Raw genomic sequence first — 21,454 nt, 5'->3', positions numbered from 1 at the left:
CTTTGGAAGGACTGATGCTAAAGCTGAAACTCCAGTACTCTGGCCACCTCATGTGAAGAGTTGACTCATTGGAAAAGACTCTGACACTGGGAGGGATTGCGGGCAGCAGGAGGAGGGGACGACAGAGGATGAGATGGTTGGATGGCATCACTGACTCGATGGACATGAGTCTGAGTGAACTGTGGGAGTTGGGGATGGACAGGGAGGCCTGGTGTGCTGCGATTCATGGGGTCGCAAAGAGTCAAATGCGACTGAGCAACTGAACTGACTGCTGTGTATATTTTAACCACTTGGACACTAAGCTCTGATAAAGAATCCAAGCTGGGACTTGGCTTTTTATTTTCTCTGCTTTTCAATATGCTATCTAGGTTGGTCATAACTTGGATAACACTGCCTACATTTAAAACCTGCTCTATTATGTGACCTTTATTACATAGCTTTCATTCATTGCAAAATTGGGGCCACAGCCATTTAAGAAGCAGTGGAAAGTACAAAAAAGAAAATCCAGTGACTTTGTAACTTAACCGTAAGCAGTCGATGGTTTCTGGTTATATTTCCTTCCGGTCTTTTTGTTTGTCAAGTTTGGTTTCTATTCCTGAATTTCCCTCTAGCGACTGCCCTGGTCCCCCTAGGCCTCTGTTCCTGCTTCTCGGCGCTAAGCCTCCTGGCACCGGGGGGCGGGGCGGGGCGGGGCCTGGCGGCGGGGCGGGGCCGCGGAGCTTTACGGGGCCGCGGCCGATGTGGGCGGGGCGGGAGCTACAGGAAGTGGGCTCACGGCGGCTGCGCGCCCCGCCCCCGGGACGTGGTCTTTTCCCGCGCGCGCCCCGTGCGCTACGTCGCGCTGCCGTCCCGCCGCCTCGCAGTGCGGGGGAGGTGAGTATCTCCTCTGCGCCCCCGGCCCCCGCGCTTCCCTCTTCTGGCCCCCTGGCTCCCCTCACCCGGCCCCCGCGCTCCGTCCCGGTGCTTCTTCCGCGTGGGGCGGCCGCGGGTCCAGGCGCCTCCCCGGCTCGCGCCGCACTGGACGTGCTACGGGCGGTGGAGGTAGGTTTGTGGAGTGAAGTAGTGACCGGAAGCCCCGGGAGGGCGAGACCTCAGCCGGCTTGCCGGGCGCGGGACGCCCTTCGCGGCGGGGGTAGGAGAGCCCTCACGGGGAGGGTGCTCGTCACCCGGAGGGGTGGTCTTCACTGAGGGGGCCTCACCACGGAGACGTTTCGGGCGACTCCCCCCTCCCCCCACGGCTGTGCCCTACCTGCGGGTCTGTCTGCTGCCCAGGCTTCCTCGGCGGCCTCTGCAGGGGCTGGCGTTTCCAAGCCCGGTCCCGCCGTCGGGGCCCGGGTGGGTCGGGAAGGGGGCGCTCCTGGACCTGCGTCCCTGCCATCTCTGGGCAAAGCCTGAGCCCGGGCCCCCTAGTCCTGGAAGAGAGTCTGTGGTCGAGCCGGGGGAGGGTGGGAGGAGCCCGCCGGCTGCTGAGGTCGAGGTGGCTCTAGGAAGGCCCCGGGGGAAGCAGATGGGGTGGCCAAAGGGGCGGCCTGGAAGGGTCGGTTGTCTCTGGGCGGGGCTTGGGGGACTGCGCTGACCCCGTGTTGTGTGGTGGGAATGGCGACCATGGGGACTCGGGGATATGCAGGCTTTGGAGCAAAGAGCTGCCGAACAGGAACTGGGTCCTGTTACTGTTGTCTTGAGTCAGTCCATCTGAGATGGACTCTGAGGTGCTGGGGAGGGGGCTCTGCTCCCAGGCTTTCCCAGACCCAGGACTGGAGGTCCCACTCATTGCAGAGAAGAATGGCCTGCCAGGAAGCCCCAGCATTGAGGAGGAAGGATGAGGGTGACCAGCCTCCCAGGGCCACGGTCCTGGCAGTGCTGGAGGTGGTGAGCGATATTGCTGCTGTTTTTCGCCTGTTGCAGGGAGAGGGCCTGGGTCCTGATCCTGGACCGAGTGCTGTGCTGGGGTGCTGGGACACTGCCTCTGGGCAGTGGATCCTCAGAAGCCTTGCTCCAGAGCTGTGGCCAGTGCTCCTGTGGCTGCATCTCTGGTGGTGGGCGGCTGGTGGAGGGAGTGCGGGCCTGGAGTGCCTGCCCCCTGGACCTCCAGGGCTCACCTGACTGGGCGCCAGAGGTCATGTGAGTGCTCACCTGAGGACAAGGCTGGAGATGGCAGCTGTGCCGGAGTTCACAGTGCCACACACACACTGATCCAAGCCTGTGGCCTCAGAGTCCCGCTCTCCTGGTTGAAGTGGGCTGCCTGGGTTCCCGACGCTACCTTGCCTGGTACCTCTGGACCTGTTAGAGCTGGGGGGGTGGGGTGGGATGTGGGTAGGGCCCTGCCTTTCTGCACACCCCTCCCTGCTGGCAGCTGTGGGGTTGGGGAAAGCACTGGGCTGGTGCCCGGACCCTGGCCCCTTGTTGGGGCTGTTCCCCAAGAACTGTCCTGGGGCTCCTGGTCCCCCACCCCCGCCCGGGACCCAGCCCTTCCCTCTTCCTTTTTCTCCTTTTCCTCATGTGTTTCCTTCCTCTTTTCTCCCTGCTGTGCTGGACTGAATGGGAAAGTTGCCCGTGAATAGCAAACGTGAGCACCTGGATGGACCGCAGAGCAGCCCCTTATGGAGGTTCTGTGGAAACTGAGTTCTCGTTGGCTCTTGGGTGCAGTGTCCAGCGTCCTGGAAGCCACCCACTTAGATGGCAAGGAAGCGGCTCGTGTGCAGTCACCCTCTGCCTGCTAGTGTCCTGTCAGCTTGGGCAGGGGAGGGCACCAGTGCCCTCTGAGTCACACAGCAGGGCTAAGAGGGGCTGGTGACCTTCAGGCGCACGAAGACCTTCTGTCCTTGCAGAGGGAGGTGGCGGCCAGGAGCAAGCCGCCACGCGTGAGGAGAGGCCTCTTCGGAGTCCAGGGCTCCTGGTCACCAGAAGGCCATGGAGACATCCCTTTGCTTTTCTGTGGCTCTGAGGGGAGAGGAGTTATTGACAGAGGTCGACCTTGACGCCCCGGGGGGCTTCAGGACACCTGGCCCCCACGGGCCCTCTTGCCCCACCCCGTGTTCACGCATCTCTCGGGCCTGGGGAGGGCAGGGCGGCGGGAGACACGGACGCTGGACTGGGAGCGCCTCGTGGGGGGAGTTGCACTCCCAGGGCCTGTGTGTGGGGTGGCGCCCCCACGCATCTCACTGTCCCCTCCTTCAGGCTGCGGTTTTCTAAAACCACTTTTTTGAGAGATTTCCTATGCTATAAAATTTGCAGACTTGAAGTGGTTTCCAGTGTATTCGCAAAGGTGTGCAGCCGTCACCACAGTCTAACTTTAGAGTATCTCAACAGCCCCAGAAGAAACCACGCACATCGTCGGTCACCCGCAGTCCCTTCATCCCCACAGCCCCAGGCAACACTTTTTTCTGTGGATTCACCAGTTCTGGGAAGTTCACATCAATGGAATCATACCCTGAATCATTCCATGAGTGAACTCTGGTTTTCGGTGCCTAGATTTTTTTTCACTCAGTCTCATGTTTCGGAGTTCATCCATGTTGCAGCCTGTATGAGAAATTCTCTCCCTTTTATGGTCAAATAATATTCCATTTTATGGATCTACTACATTTTTCTTATCCCTTCAACAGTTGATAGACATTCGACTTTTGATTCCTTTGGATAATGTCATGATGAGTGGGCGTGTGTCTTCCTTTCTGTGTATACATACCTAGGAGTGGAATTTCTGGGTTATGTGATAACTCGTAACATTTTGGAAAGAGTGAAGAATCTCCCTGACCCAGGGGTCGAACCTGGGTCTCCTGCATTGCAGGCAGACTGTCTGCTGTCTGAGCCACCAGGGAAACCTAACACTTTGAAGAGTTGCAAAACTTCCAAAGCGTCTGCACTATTTTCCACACCTGCCCTGGCCCCCGGGAGATCTGTGCATATGGGGTGGGGTCCCGACTGATCCACGTCTTTGCTGCCTCTTGCTGTTACCTTTTGATTCCAGCCATGCTAGTGGATGTGAAAGTGAATCTTCACATTCACTTTTCTTTCTTTCTTTATTTTCTTCCTCCCTCCCTTCCTTTGCACTTTATGCTTGGCTTTTAATAAAGATTTCAGTTCCCTAACCAGGGAGCCCTAACCACCAGGAAATTCCCCTTCATTGCGGTTTGATTAGCCTTTCTGTAGTGGGGTCACACAGAGTTGGACACGACGGAAGTGACTTCGCATTTTAGCAGCAGTGGTTAATGATGTTGAGCCTCTTTACCTGTGCCTGTTGACCATTTGTATGTCTTTGGATCCTGTTAAAATCTTTCACCCAGTTTTCAATTGAAGTGTGTTTTTATTGTTACAAGAATTCTTTATATGTTTTGAGTACTAGTTCCTTGTCTGATAAATTACTTGCAAGCATTTATTTCCCATTCTGTGGATTGTCTTCATTGCTTATGTCCTTGGAAGTGCAAAGGTTTAATTATCAAGAAGTTCAGTTTATCTGTTTTTCTCTTTGTATGGCTTGTTCTTCTCCTATATGGTGTCCTATCTAAGAAACCGCTGCCTCATCCAAGGCCATCTCTCTGTTCTCTTGCATCTCTCTGTTCTCTTGCATCTCTTTGTTCTCTTGCATCTCTCTGTCCTCTTCTGTGGTCTGTTCTGAGTTAGATTCTGTGTATGATGTGAGGAGGGGCCGGAAGTGTTGCTTTTGCTCCCATGATACCCAGTTGTCTCGGTGCCATTTGTTGAGGAGCCTGTTGATGACGCCGCTCTTGACCCCCCGTCAGAGATGGCTGCGCCGTCGGCATTAGGGGTTGTCTCTGGACTGTCGCTCTGCTCCGTTGCCAGGACCACTGCCTCAATTACTGTCACTCAGTCACTGTCGCTCAGTCGTATGTCTTGAAGCAGGGAGTGAGTGTACCAACTTTGTTCTTTTTCTCATTGGCTATTCTGTGCTCCTTGCATTTCCTTATGAAAGAGGAACCATTTTTCTCTTTCTGTGAAAAAGCCTGGTGGGAGCTTGTGGGGAATCCTGTTGAGTCCGTGGGTGTTCTTCCAGCCTGTGGAGCGGAATGAGCCCACGTCTTTAGATCTGTGCTTTTTTGCCACGAAAAACTTACGGTTTTCAGTGTACAGCTCTTACACTTCTTATGTTCAACATGTATTCCGAAGTATTTTGTTTTTCTCGCTGCGATGCTAGCTCTGTTTCCTTTTTGGGTGTTAACCGCTGGCACATACATGTACAGTGGTCTTACACAGTTTGTGTCCTGCAGTGTTGGTGAACTCACTTGTTACTTGCTGGGGTGTTTTAGTGGATTCATTGGGCGTTTCCACATGTGAGCTCTTGTCTAATCAGGGTGTCTTACAGCCTCTCTGCTGATGCCAGTGTGTGCAGCCAGGGTTGAAAACCAGTGGTCCCCAGGCCTTAAGATGGAGCAAGGACCAAGTAGGGCAGCAGATGAGCGAGCGGTGGGGTCTGTGGGGAAGCCCGAAGGCGGGAAGCCCAGCCCAGAGGAGGCAGAGATTGGCGTCCCACACTCCAGCTTCTGCCCCTGCGAGTCCAGGCTATGCGCGGTGGAAGTGAGGCCACAGTGTGTCCCGCGGAGTCGTCAGGGAGCCCGCGTGGGCGCTGGGCCGGGCTCCCACTCCACTCGCTTCAGGGGAGGGACTCGCGCAGCCGGCTGAGTGGAGCTGGCAGCCGCCATACAAACCCATGTTTTCAGAAACTGGCTGAATCATCTTACTGGTTCCTTCATTCATTCATGAGCTAAATAAAATCTTGGACATATTTCATTTTCTTATTCTATATTTGTAGGAAAATCATGGTTTTGCCCTTTCTCTGTGTTGGCAGTTGCGTGCCTGGCGGACTTGGCCCCAGAGGCCATGTCTCAGGCCAGCGGAACAGCTCTGTCCAGACAGTGTTTGGCTGGGTTTCAGGTTTGCGCGTGTGGACAAGTTTCTCCACTGGTGGTCTTGCTGACTGTGTCCTTGTGGGAGGTGTGGGAGGTCTGTCTGTGTCGAGCAGGAGAGGACAGAGAATCCAGGTGGTCAGATGGCGGTTTGTGTCCTTGGTGTCTTGAGCTCAGTTCATAATTTTGTGCCACCACAGGGAACCAGTCCTTGCATCTGGACGCGTGAGCCTTGGTGTTTCTGTGTTTGCTCTTGACTTGGTGCTGAACTTGTAAGACTGAAGCTGGGTGCTCTCTGTGTGTTGGAAGGAGTTTGGTTGTGAAGTATCTTAAATTGGAAGAACTGTGTCCTCATTGGCTTTTGAACCTAAATAAGCTCATGTAAATCAAATTTATCTAAAATTTCCATGAAATCAGGAAATATCATTTCTAATGGTTTAAATACATTAGACTGTCAAAAAATTAAAAATACACAGACGCAAACTCAGAAATGCTTTAAGAATGTATGTTCACAAACACAGATGCAGAAAACAGAGCAGTGCTTACCCGTGGGGAGTGGGCTTCCCTGGTGGCTCAGGTGGGAAGGGATCTGCCTGCAGTGCAGGAGACCTGGGTGTGATTTCTGGGTCAGGAAGATCCCCTGGAGAAGGAAATGGCAACCCACTCCAGTACTTTCACCTAGAGAATCCCATGGACAAAGGAGCTTGGTAGGCTACAGTCCACGGGGTCACAAAGAGTTGGACAAGACTTAACACCTAGACCACCACCAGGGGAGAGGGGAAGGGGGGAGCACGATGAGGTTAGGAGGTTAAGAGGTAACAGCTACTGAGCATAAAATAGATTGTAAAATACTGAGCTCAGAGGGCAGTGCTGCACACCGCAGGGAACATAGTATTTTATAATAATTATGAACGTAGTGTAACCTTTAAAAACTGGATACTATGTTGTATACCTGTAACATATAATATTGTACATCAACTATATCTCAATATAAAAAGAAGTACAAGTTCACATAGTTAAGGTAAATCTTTGGCAAATGAAAATAAATTAATAATTTTGGATTTAAAAAAGCTGTGTTTTCTCTGATTTATCAATATTACTGATAAATCAATACTTAATATTGATTACATGTAATAATCAATATTCACTAACTAGTGAATTGTATATTATATGCTAATTGGTTCCTCTCTGCCCTCCGCGCCCCCCCCCCCCCCGCCCCACAAACGTCTATAGGTTTACTTCTCAAATCAACTGATATTATTCTTAGTGTTTAAAGTTAGGAGAAATGTAAATTTGTTTTCAACTAAACTGAATAGAATTCTGACAGTGTTTTTAACAGTCTTCCAAAGTACAGCGTGAACACTGAATTAGTGATGGCAACCACTGTATATATACCCAGGCGATGTCTAAATAAGATGGGACCCAAAAGCACTGGGCTCCAGGTGTGTTTGGAGTGATCCAGTGTTCTCAGCGGGGCTTTGTCTTTGGCTGGCACCCCTGAGTGTGTGTGTGCCTGGGGCAAGCTCAGGATGTGTGTGGCTGGGAAGTGACATCTGATCCGTGTGAGACCCAGGCACCTGATTCTCTGTGAAAGAGTCAGTCACTTTGGTTAAGTATCTTAATTAAAATGGATGGCAGAGAAAACTGTTGTGTTAATAGATATGCTTCTGTTTTCAAGGGAAAGGTCTAGTTCCTCCCCCCAAACCTTTTGGTCTCTAAGACTCTTTTACACACAAAAATGACTGAGGACCCTGAAAAGCTTTTTGATTAAGCAGGTTTTATCTGTTTTCTGTGTTAGAAAGTAAAACTGGAGAAAATTTTAAAATATTGTTGATATGTTTGGACATATCAATGCCCATTGCTTGTTAACATTTTTTAATACAGTGTGTTACAAAACAAAGTTTTTAGTGAGAATATGGTTTCATGATGTTGCAAATCTCTTAAATGTCTGAGTCTGAAAATAAGCTATGAAAATTTGCTTGGTTTGTTTGTTTTTGGAGTTTTGGCCTCACCACATAGCTTGCGGGAACTTGGTTCCCAGACCAGGGCTTGAACCTGGGCCCCTGCATTGGAAGGATGGAGTCCTAACCACTGTGCCGCCTGGGAAGCCCTAAAATGATAATTTTTGATGCTTTATGTTCTAAAGGGGAAAACAGTCCCACCAAGAACAAAGGTTCATCAGTGATGAGGAGCTAAGGGGTTCTCAGTTCACTGACAACCGTGTCCCATTCCTCAGGCACCCATGACCCCATCTTAAATGACCAAGTGGACTCTGATGGTGCTTCTGAAGGTTGGCCTGAATTTAGAGAAAAGACATTGTTTTCAGGATATCTTTTACACCTACAACTATCCCAGACTTCCCAGAGTGCCCCCAGAGAATCCCACAGGCCATTCATCTTCTAAAAAGAGAGATTATGTAGTTAATCAGCTTTGTTTGATGTGTTAACTGTGGGAAGAGCAGCTGTCTGAAGAGGTGCTGGCTCAGGCTTCCTTGGTTTAGTTTACAGGAAAATGTAACGCTCGTGAGTGTTGCAGAAACTGTGCTCCGTGGGGACGCCGTCGCTGCCCATGATCTGTTTATTCTCAGGGGACACAGATCACGAGACGCCGGCCCTCTCCTGTCTGCTCTTGTTGGAGAAGTGAGTCGCCGCTGGCAGGCCCTGCCCTCTGGAGGCGACTCGAGGCTTTCCGGTGTGTACCCCCAGTAGAGGACAGACTCGGAGGCTCATGCAGGTGGTTATACCGGGCACTTTGAACTAGTGCTACTGCGAAAACAGGCTTCGGCAACTCCGAGCTGCGCCTGGAGCTCCGATGAGGGTCTCCAGGCTCTTCTGGAGGCAGGCAGTGGGGTGAGGCCGCGGCGGGGACCTGCTGACTTGCTTGCAGCAGCGCTGAGATGGTATTTCTTCCCTAGATACATGAGGAACCTTTCTCTTTCTGAAACTCTCTGTATCCCATACACATCTGTTAGATGGAACAGACATCTAGTTCCCCCCGATAGAATTAAGTTTCCTCATTTTATGTGGTGGCTCAACAGCGAAGAACCCACCTGCAATACAGGAGACCTGGGTTTGATTCATGAGTTGGGAAGACTTCCTGGGGGAGGAAATGGCAACCCAGTCCAGTATTCTTGCCTGGTAAATCCTTACAGACAGAGGAGCCTGGCGGGCTACTGTCCACGGAGTTTCAAGCAGTCGGACATGACTTAGGAACTAAATAACAACAACAAACCGTTACTTGCATAGGTTCAAAAGGACGTTTTTTTTTCAAACTTTTTTCATTGTGGTGGAATAGATGCAAATACCATTTTATGTGCGCAGCTCAGTAGCATGAATAAGGAATTAGTAATTCTCTAGAAACGGACATGATTTCTCGTGTAAGTGGAGCCGGGCAGCATGTGTCTTCCTGTGTCTGGCTTGTTCGTTTGGTGTGACGTCCTCAGTGTTCCTCCACGTTGCCACAGGCGCCTGTTTCCTTTTTTTTTGGATGTGGGGGAAATGTATGTCGACCTGCACTGAGGCCTGCACCCCCACTGTCCTGTCCAGAACCCTGCCGTCTCACCCGGGCCGCTGGCCACGCTCTGCCCCTGGGGTCTGACTCCTGTCACTTGGCAGTGTCCTCCGGGTCCCGCGTGCGGCAGGTGCCAGGACTTCCCTCTTTCCGAGGCTGAGCGAGGCTCGCTGTGATGGGCGCAGTGTTCGTCCGCTCATCTGTCGTGGACATTTGCACTACTGCCCTTTGTTCTTTTTGCCGAGATGTATAATTTGACAAATCAAGAGCCTTCCTGGGAATGTCCTATCTCTGAATGGTGCTTGTGCGAGCCACTGCGATATGCCACTTGTCTCAGAATTGAGCTGCCTTTTAGGGAGCGAAGCCTGCAGAGCCCCTCAGGAAAGCCAGTCTGGGCCAAGGGTCCCCGCCTGCCGTGGTGGAAAGGAAGGTTGCCTCCTGCAGGCCAGGGAGCCTGAGATGACCAGAGTGCCCAGGACTGAATGTACAAGTGGATGGTTTCAGAGCAGCCTGCCCGGTCCTTACCCACAGTGACCAGTCACCCACTCACAGAGAGTGACCAGCCCAGTGGGGGTCAAGTCAGACTGCTCTCTGGGGCAGTCCAGACGCGATCGCTGACAGCTCCCTGATTTTCGTTCCTGCCTGTGACGTGCGGCCAGGCTGGCCATCACACAGGTGGCCCTGGCTAGCAGGCCCCCAGCTCTCCCCCTCTCTCTCTCTCTGCCCCACAGAACTGCCCCCGATGTTTGTCTGCCATGCGTGAGTGTCTGATCAGTATCCCTAGTCCCCTGACCGGGCTTCCTTTTCTCCAGACAAGTCCCACGTTTAGAGGAGCTGCAGGTGGTGGGCCCTACAGCATTGCTTCAGCTGTCTGCTGCCCTCAGGGTGGCAGAGTCCGACCAAGGTTCCTGGTGAAAATTTCCAGACAGAAGGTGATCTTGTGACCTTTTGTTGCTGTTCAGTTGCTCAGTCGTGTCCAACTCTGCGACCCCATGGACTGCAGCACGCCAGGCTTCCCTGTCCTTCACCAGCTCCTGGAGCTTGCTCAAATTCATGTCCCTTGTGACAGTGATACCGTCCAACCATCTCATCCTCTGTCGTCCCCTTCTCCCCCTGCCTTCAGTCTTTCCCAGCACCAGGGTCTTAACTATGGAGTTGGCTGTTCACATCAGGTGGCCAAAGTATTGGAGCTTCAGCTTTAGCATCAGTTCTTCCAATGAATATTCAGGACTGATTTCCTTTAGGATTGACTGGTTGGATCTCCTTGCAGTTCAAGGGACTCTCAAGAGTCTTTCTCCAACACCACAGTTCAAAAGCATCCATTCTTCGGCGCTCAGCTTTCTTTATGGTCCAGCTCTTACATCCATACATGATGATTGGAAAAACCATTGCTTTCACTAGATGGACCTTTGTCAGCAAAATTATGTCTCTGCTTTTTAGTATGCTGTCTAGGTTGGTCATTGCAGAAGGCAATGGCACCCCACTCCAGTGTTCTTGCCTGGAGGATCCCAGGGACGGGGGAGCCTGGTGGGCTGCCGTCTATGGGGTCGCATGAGTCGGACACGACTGAAGTGACTTAGCAGCAGCAGCAGCAGGTTGGTCATAGCTTTTCTTCCGAGGAACAAGCGTCTTTTAATTTCATGGCTGCAGTCACCATCTGCAGTGATTTTGGAGCCCAAGAAAATAAAGTCTCTCACTGTTTCCATTGTTTCCCCATCTATCTCCCATGAGGTGATGGGACTGGATGCCATGATCTTTGTTTTTTGAGTGTTGAATTTTCAGCCAGCTTTTTCATTCTCTTTCACTTTCATCAAGAGGCTCTTTAGTTCTACTTCACTTTCTGCCATAAGGGTGGTGTCATCTGCATATCTGAGGTTATTGATATTTCTCCCTGCAGTATTGATTCCAGCTAGTGCTTCATTCAGCTGGGCATTTTGCATGATGTACTCTGCATAGAAGTTAAATAAGCAGGGTGACAATATACAGCCCTGACGTACTCCTTTCCCAATTTGGAACCAGCCCATTGTTCCATGTCCAGTTCTAACTGTTGCTTCTTGCCCTGCATACAGGCTTCTCAGGAGGCAGGTGAAAAGGTCTGTTATTCCCACCTCTTTCAGAATTTTCCACAGTTTTTTGTGATCCACACAGTCAACGGTTTTAGCATGGTCAGTGAAGCAGATGTTTTTCTGGAATTCTCTTGCTTTTTCAATGATCCAGCGGATGTTGGCAATTTGATCTCTGGTTCCTCTGCCTTTTCTACATCCAGCTTGAACATCTGGAAGTTCTCAGTTCAGGTACTGTTGAAGCCTGGCTTGGAGAATTTTGAGCATTACTTTGCTAGCATGTGAGATGAGTGCAATTGTGCGGTAGTTTGAGCATTCTTTGGCGTTGCCTTTCTTTGGGATTGGAATGAAAACTGACCTTTTCTAGTCCTGTGGCCACTGCTGAGTTTTCCAGATTTGCTAGCATATTGAATGCAGCATTTTAACAGCAGCATCTTTTAGGATTTGAAACAGCTCAGCTGGAATTCCGTCACTTCCACTAGCTTTGTTCATAGTGATGTTTCCTAAGGTCCCCTTGACTTCACACTCCAGGATGTCTGGCTCTAGGTGAGTGATCACACAATCGTGGTTATCTGGGTCATGAAGGTCTTTTTTGTATAGTTCTTCTGTGTGTTCTTGCCACCTCTTACATCTTCTGCTCCTGTCTCCTGGAGGTGAACTGGTTTTCTGTTCTGTTTTTAACCTCCTTTGTATGTAGGAACCATATGGAATTGCCAAGTTTGACTTTTTGCTCTACAAAGCAGCAGTTCATTGGGTTTAGCCTAACACTGTGTATAAGCAGAGTATGCTGGGCATACAGTTTAACATGGGTTGCTCTGTTGGGACCGACTGCAGACACGCGTTGCTCTGTTTGGGTGTCTCTGCCGTGCACGCAGAGCTCTCAGGCTTCTGTATTTCCCACGTCGGGGGCATAATCTTCTAAGATTTGGTCTGATGAGCTTTCACCTACGCAGTTGTTTAGTATGGAATTGACGCCGTCCCGAAGCCTTAGTCCCGTGATTGTCAGGTAGAATTCTTTCTCTTCCTGTTACACACCTTCCCGTGCAGCCTCGGTGCCTTGGGGCCTGCAGCCAGGTAGGGTCTGCAGTGGGACAGATCCGTGGAAACGTCTAGGAATTGCTCATGGAGGAAGCCCAGCGCTCTGAGTGTTCACTTAGAAACTGCCTGGGAGCCAGATGGCCCTGTCTGCCTGACCAGTGAGCTCAGGGTGGGAGGCTGGACCTGAGGTGGGGGGTGGTCTTGGTCTCAGTTACAAGGAAACTCGGGTCAGTGGCCCGGGGTGCAGATGAGGGGAGCCAGAGCCCAGGTGACTCCCTGTTATTCCCTGCGGGTCCCCACGCCCACCCTGCATGTCTTCTTCCAGGCCACCCGCCCGGAACCCTGTGAGCTGGAGCCCGCGAAGCTGCTTAGGCCATGGATTTGAAGGTCAGATGATGCGGTGGTCATGGCGGGGGTGGGGCGGGCTTGGGGTAACTGGAGCACACAGCCCTTGTCTGCTCACTGCCTGTGCTTGGTTGATCCTGGAAAGCAAGACGGGTTCAAGGATGTAGGGCCCTTCAGCGGTTTTAGGGTTCAGAAGGGAAGCTGTGGCTGGGCCAATCAGGACCTCTCATCCATCTCCTTCCCACAGTAGCTTGGGTGGTGTCTTGGGGCGCCCCCTCCCCCCGGGCTCTCCCTCCACACCCCCTCCAGCCCTTCGGGCGCGGCCGCCAGTCTGGGGCCCTCCTGGTGACTTGTGAGCTTGGGCCAGTTTTCTGAATCTGAGCGGACAGCGTTGGGGAGGTGTGCTTGGTGTCGTTTCTGGAGCAGCATTGTGCCAGGCATGGGGCCTTATGCTTCCCAGCCTGGTGGGTCAGGAGCCACTCGGGCAGGAGGGTTTCGGGGAGCTGCCCTTGTGCGGCTTATCCCAGTGGCCTTAGGGTTGGGGGGGATGCAGAGATTTGCTCCTGGGGTTTGCTTTCCCCTTTGGCACGGGAGTGCCCCACAGTTGGGTTCCTGGGGAAACACCCCTCAGCTTCCTCTTTCTCCCTACTGTCAGAATTTTCATCCTCTTAGAGATTTTTCTGATTTTTCACCTTTGTTAAGTGCTCAGCTCAGCAGCATCAAGTTCACTCATGTGGCCATATCCCCACCAGCTCTCCCTCAGCCCCGTCCAAGAAGAGAGCCCCGGATCAGGATGACCTGGCCTCAGCGTGACATCTGCAAAGACCCCCATTTCCCAGTTAGGTCCTGCTCTCGGGGGACGCGGTCCAGCCACCACAGCTCCTCCTCTCCGGACCAGGACACCTCCCGAGGCAGAGGGAGCACCTTCCGCAGCCTCTCAGCTGCCTTGTGCCACTGGCCTCCCTGTGAGGATTTAGTAGTAGAGCTGTTATGTGCATGTCCCCTTTTGGGACGAATTCTGGAGTAGAGGCTGAGTACCAATACATAAGCACTTATTTTATGCATTTTATTTAAAGCATTTGGCCCTCTAATAACTGTCCTCTAAGAGTTCTGATTTTTTTTTCCTCCCTGTTCACACTTGGCTGCACCGATCTTAGTTGTGGTACAGGATCTCCCGTCGTCGTAGCACACGAGGTTTTAGTTGAGGCATGTGGGATCTAGTTCCTTGCCCAGATTGAACCCAAGCTGGACCCCCTGCCCTGGAAGCTTAGAGTCTTAGCTACTGGGCCACCAGGGAAGTCCCTCTGATTAATCAGAATATTTTTCTAATCTTTTCTAGTGAAAGACATTAAAGGAGTACGTTTACCAGGGCTACGTTTTACCAGGATCACTTTCTCCTCTTGGCCCTTCGGCCCAGGCTGTGAGCCGGGCGTTCCTGGTCTCCCCAAACGCCCTCTCACCCCAGCCCTGCCCGCACACGCTCTTCTGGTTGTAGTGTCCCGCCTGTCCCCTGTGCTGCTTGTGGGCCGGCAGGGGCTTACCCACCTGAGGGTGACCAGGCCTGCCCAGAGGCAGGTGGTGTTTGTGGTCACCAGTGCCCGGGTGTGCTGAAAATCTGCTTTGGCACAGCGCCATCCTGGGCCCAGGAGACAATGGGAGCGGAGGCCAGCAGGGCTGGCCCCGACCCCTGCGCCTGCCCAGCCTGCCTCCCCCGGAGGCGGCAGCCGGATCGCCTCTTGCATGGTTGGAGCCGTTCTCGATGTCTGCAGGAGGGAGGCTCTGCGCACTGGCCCCTGCCTGCCCGGAGGGTGCGCAGGCCTTGGACCAGTGAGGCCAGGCCAGGACCACGTTCCCACAGCCCTCTCCTCGCAGGTTAGCAATGGCCCTGGCCTCGGGGACGAGCGCACCACAAGCCTGCTGCTGCTTGGCTTCCTGCAGAGCTGCCCCAACTCCTGCTTCCAGAGGGAGCTGGAGGTGCTGGGCCACGAGTTTTCTGGGCACCTGTTCTATGACGACGAGCTGCAGACGGACGGCAACCGCAGCAGCTACTTCTCCGTGGCAGCGGAGACAGGTAGGCACGGGCCAGCCTCCTCAGCCCTGGGGCCTTCAGGCTTGGCCCCCCCATGTCTAGTGCAGCAGGCCTCTCGGAGTCTGATCGGTGGAAAGCCACTCAGCTTCCAGAGGACTCTAGGCATCAGTGTCCCCCATGGAGTCACGTCTGTGTGCTACTGCCATGCCGACCTCCACGGTCACCAGGCAGTGGGGACCCCGGGCTCATTCCTGGGCCGGGCTGTGCTCCCAGCTTCAGCTTTTACTATGGTGCTGCCTCCATGGAGGCCACCGGGAGCCCCTTGGGAACTCCCCAGGGAGCCTTTTCAAGTTGTGAGTCAGCCTGTTCCTGGGAGGCCTGGCCTGGAGCCACCTCTTAGGAGGTCCCCACCAGCCAGGGCCCCCTTGGGGACAGAGTAGGAAGGTATGGGGGCAGGAGGGGCTTTGCTGTCAAAACTGCTGTCCCTGGGGTCCCTCCTCTTACCACTCCACCCTTAGACTTCAGCGCCTCACTGGAGGCACAGGGCAGGGCCCTCAGGTAGGAAACTGGCCTGTGGGTCAGGAGCCTGATGATGTTTGGCAGTAAAGCGCAGGACAGGCCTGGCCGTGTTCACTCGGCTGGATGGGGAGGCCAAGGGGGCTGCTGGGAGGCGGTGGTGGCAGCTGGTGCAAACACCTGAGGGGGGCCAGGCTGCAGCGGCACCTTGGGGCTGAATGGTCCTGTCAACCAAGCAGTCCAGGTCAGAGATCGTGGCGTATCCCGGAGCAGAGGGCGGGCACGTGGGGGGTTCTGGGGGGAGGAGGGGACTACATGCGAATCTCCAGGTCCAGGCATCTCACTGGCCCCGCGTGGGGCAGGAGGAAGGACGCAGCGCCCGCCCCTCTGAGTGTGCGCGTACCTGTCCTGTGCCTGCCGTGCACTGAGCTCTGTGCTGTGTCCCAAGCCTGGAACCTTCTCTCCTGGGGGCAGGGGGGTGGGGGTGGAGCTCAGAGCATTAGGAGGGAAGTGCGGAGTGGGGGGTGCTGTGCCTTAGGAGAGCAGACCCAGAGGCAGCTGCTGGGGCGATAGATCACCGCAGCTTCCTGGACAGCCGCTCGCCCCCTTAGGGCGACTAGAGCGCTCCACTGCTCTAGTCGCCCTAAGCAGTTGTGGGGGCCCCTGGGGAGGGTGTGAGCGGGCGTCACCTGAATCTGCCTCCTCTGGATGTTAGATTCTGAGCGTCAGGAGGAGGCAGTCCGCGAAGTCGCCCGGCAGCTCGCCCAGATTGGGGACAGGCTGGAGGGCAGCATCCACCCAGGGATGGTGGCCAGCCTGGTCTCACGCTTCAGTGTCAGGAGCCTGTCGGAGGAGGTGAGTGGGGAAACCGTGGGGCCACTGAGGTCTGTCCTCCGCCTCCTGGCAGACAGACCAGCGTGACCTCCCACAGAAGCTGGAGGGAGGATCAGCTTAGAGAACTGTCTCCCGGAAGAACTGTCACCAGGCCTCTGAAAACCTGAACCTCAAATCAGGCTTGCGAGTTGGGGGACAACACCCTTAGTGTCACGAGTACGACTCCTCCCACAACGGGGCCTGAAACACTCTTGTGCCGGGCCCGGCGGGTCAGCTTCCTGCCCCCAGGAAGGTCATCCACTTAGGGAGCCTCCTGGTCATCGTGGTTTCCAGGCCACTGGCGCCCCGCCTCACTGTTGGTTCAGAAGGTCCTCTGGGGTCCGGGGGTCCACGGAGGCCTTTCCCTGCACCCGTGTGCTGGCCTCAGCCCTGGGTGGGGACTGTGGTCTCAGGTGCCTTCGAGCAGGAGGACCCGCTGTGGTGTTGGGGGTGGGCACACCTGCCCCAGCGGGAGGTGATGGGTAACCACACCCCGCTTCCACACGCACAGGACAGGAGGCAGTGCCTGATGGATGCGCTGGAACAGCTCATGCGAACCTGCCCTGCGGACGTGGACCACGAGAAGACCCAGCTCCTGCTCACTATGCTTTTGGCCAAAAAGATAGCTGACCACTCGCCAGCCTTGCTCCGAGATGTCTTCCGCACAACGGTGACCTTCATCAACCAGAACCTCCTCGCCTCTGTGAGGAACTTAGTCCGAAGTGTAAGGCCCAGTGGTGGACGAGCCCTGCCTTGGTCTCCCTCCCCCACCCGCCCCCTCCCTGAGCGCTAGGGTCCTCACTGCAGGAGTCATGCAGGAAGATGGTGTGGCCATGAATGCCTTTCGAGCCTCCTTAGCCTAGTTTCTGAGACGGCTGCTGCCATAGGCTCTTGAGTGCGGCTGGGGCAGGAGGTGGGAGTATGGGGGAGGGGCAAGCACAAGCGATGCGCCCGAGCTGGGCTTCCCTGGTCTGCGCTCAGCGCCACCTGTTCACAAACGCGTCAGTCCAGTCGCTCAGTCGTGTCCGACTCTGCAGCCCCATGGACTGCAGCACGCCAGGCCTCCCTGTCCATCACCAACTCCCAGAGTTTACTCAGACTCACATCCATTGAGTCGGTGATGCCATCCAGCCATCTCACCCTTGGTCGCTCCCTTCTCCTCCCACCTTCAATCTTTCCCAGCATCAGGATCTTTTCAAATTAGTCAGCTCTTCGCATCAAGTGGCCAAAGTACTGGAGTTTCAGCATCAGTCCTTCCGATGAATACTCAGGGCTGATTTCTTTTAGGATGGACTGGTATAGTTTAAATTAAAACATGCTTTACCTTGGGTGAGAGGTAGAAAGGGGGTAAAAACCACATGTTTGTCCTCCAACCAGAGTATTAGAAGTCTGGTTTCACAGACCAGCTGGAAGGGAAGTAACATGCCTTATCTGTAAACTTGAAGATACTGGTGAGTGGAGTTTTGTGTGTCAGCAGCACTGCTCAGGTGTCTGACCCTTTTACTATGTCCTGATGAGCCAAGCATTCTCTGTGCGTGGCTGTGAAGTTACATAGCCATTTATAACTGGAGGGTGACGCCAAGTCGGCGTCAAACCAGGCTGAACTGGTGGAAGGAGAGAAGCCTTTTTTAACAGCTTCTAGATCCTGCAGGGCTGCAACAGAACCTTAGTAGAGCCGCTCGGGTGCTGACTGTGGGCCTGAAAGTGTGGAGTCCTGGCTCAGCGACCCTGGCCCACCCCAGCTCCTCCTCTCTCGCTCCAGGAGATGGACTGAGTGGACCACTCAGCAAAAGCGTGACTGTGAAGACGCCAGGTGGTGTCAGCGTTGTGGCTGCTGCCTCCACGGACACGGAGTTTCGGCCACTGATCCAGGCTCAGAGAAGACGGCCCGAGATGATCACCGAGTGTCACCTCACCACCAAAAGCCCGGGGCTGTTTGACTTGCTGCATTAACGTGCTTGGACGAAGATGTTCACATGCACCTGTGGATATTTCTTCTGCATCCATCCCCACACTGTGCCTTTGTCTGCTGTTGGCCGGGAAGGTCCCCACCTGAAAATCACCCAAAAGCAGATTGGGACTTCCTGGTGGTCCAATAGTTAGGACTCTGCACTTCCACTGCTGGGGCGTGGGTTTGATCCCTGGTTGGGGAACAGGTCCCACAAGCCTTGTGGCGCAGCCAAAAAAGAAAATAAAAGCTAACTGTTCAGATAGAAAACAAGAACACACTTGTTTTTAAAAAAACAACTTTACTTTTTACAATCGTGTGGGACTTACCAGTGGTCCAGTAGTTAAGGCTGTGCTTCCACTGCTGAGGCCTCGGTCTGATCCCTGATTAGGAACTAAGATCCCACCCACCTCATGGTGCAGCCAAAACGAAGGGCCACTGCCTGCCATGTCCGAGGAGGACCGTGGAGGGCTGGAGGGGAGTCCCTGTACTCCTTAGAGTGGAAAATTCCCCTGTAAACAGCCTTCATACCAAGCAAGTGCAGGCTTTCCGTTTAAGGACCAAACACCACAAGAGGTTCTGGACTCAAATAATGGGAAACCCAGGCCTCAAGTACTCCAGTCAGGAACAACAGGCAATTAAAAGGTATAGAGGTGATTTAAAGGCCCACGGTAAGCAGTCTCCAGGGTAACTAAATGCACCTTTTTTTCTTTGATAGAAGTCAAGATTTTGATAAAATTTTAAGCTGCTGAAGCAGCTACTGCCTATCTGTGAGTGATCTTACCTGTGCACCTTCCAGCCCCGCGCCCAGCTCATCTGTGCCTAAGAAGCTGCTTCAGGCAGAACAGGTTTCTAGGCATGGAAGATTCAAGAACAGACTGACACATTCAGCGTCTGTGGCAGTTTCCTTCCCTAGAGACAGAATACAAGACGCACCCAGAGCAATCGGGACTTCCCTGGCAGTGCAGTGGTTAATACCTGCCTTGTAATGCAGGGGACATGGGTCAGGGAACTGAGACCCCACACGGGGTTGCGGGGTGGTGGGGGGAGCTAAGCCTCTACAACTACTGAGCCCACATGGCAACAGAATATCCCACATGTTGCAGCTAAGACCCAGTGCAGCCAATGAAGGAAACACTGGCAAAAGCAGTCACCTCCCACCGAATGAACCCGGGAGCACTTACAGTTAGAAAACAGCACAGCCTCGTCTGCTCCCAGCGACGAGCAGCGCCTACGACTGGGTCTGTGCTGCACGTGTAGTTCATGCTGGGTGTGGCTCCCGGTCGCAGGTCACTGGTGACAGAAACACCCATGTTAACTGAACATGTCGTCCTGGGGAAGAAGGCGAACATGAGTAACAAAGTACTAACACGTTCTTGTTGCCAAAACCACTTCTCTATTCCTTGAGTTCAAACTTACCAGAGAAGAAAAACAGCTACGTGGTTCAGCATCAAATGTGCAGCACCAGAGGGCTGGGCCTCAGGCCAACAGCTGCATGGCGGTGCAAAGTCTAAATGCAGGTAGTGTGGTCCAGCGTCCGGAAACAGATCACCCAGGTTTAAAGGGTTCACCTCGGGAACACAGCGAGTCACTCACACAGTCAGTACAGCTCAGCAGGGAGTTCTCTCTCAGTAGGGGGATGATTCTCTTCCAGGAGCAGTTAAAGATGTAAAAGAAGCTCTAAAGCACCAAATAACCCCACTATCTCTTAGAACACTTCACCTTACCTACCACTGTTCTGCTTATGTTAACTCAGTAATCCTCTCTTTTGATAAAGTTCACGCAGGTTTTGGTGTCAGATTTTCTAGACCAGGTGAGATACTGTTGGTCATGAAGCAAGGTGCGTGGCTCTTGTCCCCGCGGCAGTCTCTCCTGTGGACGTCCCGACCCCAAGTGTGTCCCAGCCGCCCGGCTCGGCCTGTCCTAGCAGCTGGCACCTCTTAGGTCAGGATCCTTGTGCGCAGAGGGGGACGTGCACGGTGACTTGAATTGAGCGATGGTTACAGAAAACGATGCTCAGTTGCTGAAAGTCTGGAGGTGGGCTTGCTGTGCACGGGGGCTGCTGAGGACCCAGCGCACAGGGCTGAGCTGCCTCTGGGGTCACAGCCCTGGAGCCACTTTCTCCTTGGCAAGTTCACCAGCTGCGCCCACGCTTCAGTCCTGAACTTCGCCTCCCGTGCGTTCTCCCGACGCTGCTTCCAGCAGAGCATGCTCTTCCCAGAGCCGAGCTCTGTGCCTCCCCTGACGCCAGGCACAGACGCAGGTGAGGGGAGAGCAGAGGGGCTCAGGCAGGAAAGGGGCCACCTCTCACCTCAGCACTGTGGAGGGCTGAGGGGCAGAATCCACACGCCGACCTCCGTCAAGGAGGCACAAAGAAGCCCTTTTAGTCTGAAGGAAATGGACAACTAAGACACCAGGAGACACACAGGAGGCCCAGGAAAACAGTGAGCTGTCTGTCCCTCTGGTGCTGGCCAAGGACCCAGCCCCTCCAGGCTCAGTGGGCGAGGAGGTGTCAGCATGCGCGCTGACCCCGCAGTCTCCCGCGAGTGCGTGCCCCGTGCACTGGGAGGGCCCCGCAGGACACACCAGTGCTGCATCTGACACCAGACAGGCGGCGGTGCTGACGTCCGGACGCACCCTGGGACCAACCGGGCTTTTGCGGGCCCAGATGTGGGCCCAGACTGTTACCATTTACCACAGAGAACATAAACCAGCATTCTTTAATTCTGGTGTTTTCCTCAAGAAACCTTGAGTGGCTTTCGCCAAGTGATCAGAAGTCATGACCTTCAATAGCAGAGTGCCGCAGACCCAACAACCAGAACCAGCAAGGGCTTGGCACAGAGAAAGCCCTGCTCGAAGGCGGAGCCGCCTGGGTCACCACTGAGCGATGCCTGGCCCCGCCTCACTCCTGCCGTGGAGGAGGTGGACCCCAGACCCCAGCCTCCGCAGCACAGACCCCACCCCGCCCACGGCTCAGAAGCAGCCTGGCTCCCATCGGAGCTTCAGCACCTTCAGCCAGTGGGTTTGAGGATCCAGAGTTTAAAAATGTAAACGCTGGAAGGAAAACGTCGTAAAAGGGAAAGGACCAGGCCCATGAGGCAGACCACTCGGGAGGAGGGAGGAGGAAGACGAGCTCCACAACTCAAGCCCCGCCCGCTCTCCGGCTCCGCGGTCCAGGTGCAGAGCTCAGCACCTCCCTCCCCAGGAGCCGCAGGCGCAACGCCTGGGCACTGCACGCACACACGCACTTGCACACACACACACGCACTTGCAC

At 54.1% G+C, this 21,454-nt stretch overlaps 1 protein-coding gene across 5 annotated transcripts; it reads left to right on the top strand.

Moving 5' to 3' along the window:
• Window positions 1-838: 838 nt before the first annotated feature.
• Window positions 839-18,456, top strand: BID (BH3 interacting domain death agonist). Of its 5 annotated transcripts, none has more exons than XM_027968065.3 (6): window positions 839-873; window positions 12,795-12,856; window positions 14,687-14,885; window positions 16,075-16,214; window positions 16,744-16,956; window positions 17,995-18,456. In XM_027968065.3, exons 2-6 carry the CDS (start codon window positions 12,845-12,847, stop codon window positions 18,004-18,006), a joined length of 576 nt encoding a protein of 191 aa, XP_027823866.1. In that variant the 5' UTR covers window positions 839-873; window positions 12,795-12,844; the 3' UTR covers window positions 18,007-18,456. The 5 variants fall into 5 exon arrangements, with proteins under 5 accessions (XP_027823866.1, XP_027823867.1, XP_060269525.1 ...); XM_027968066.3 differs by having other exon boundaries at window positions 839-1,041; XM_060413542.1 differs by having other exon boundaries at window positions 16,744-18,456.
• Window positions 18,457-21,454: the final 2,998 nt, after the last annotated feature.

The sequence above is a fragment of the Ovis aries genome, chromosome 3 (assembly GCF_016772045.2).
Source record: "Ovis aries strain OAR_USU_Benz2616 breed Rambouillet chromosome 3, ARS-UI_Ramb_v3.0, whole genome shotgun sequence".
Classification (NCBI taxonomy): Eukaryota; Metazoa; Chordata; class Mammalia; order Artiodactyla; family Bovidae; genus Ovis; species Ovis aries.
The sequence above is the reverse complement of the archived record's forward strand: the minus strand, read 5'-3'. Positions and strand labels throughout refer to the sequence as shown.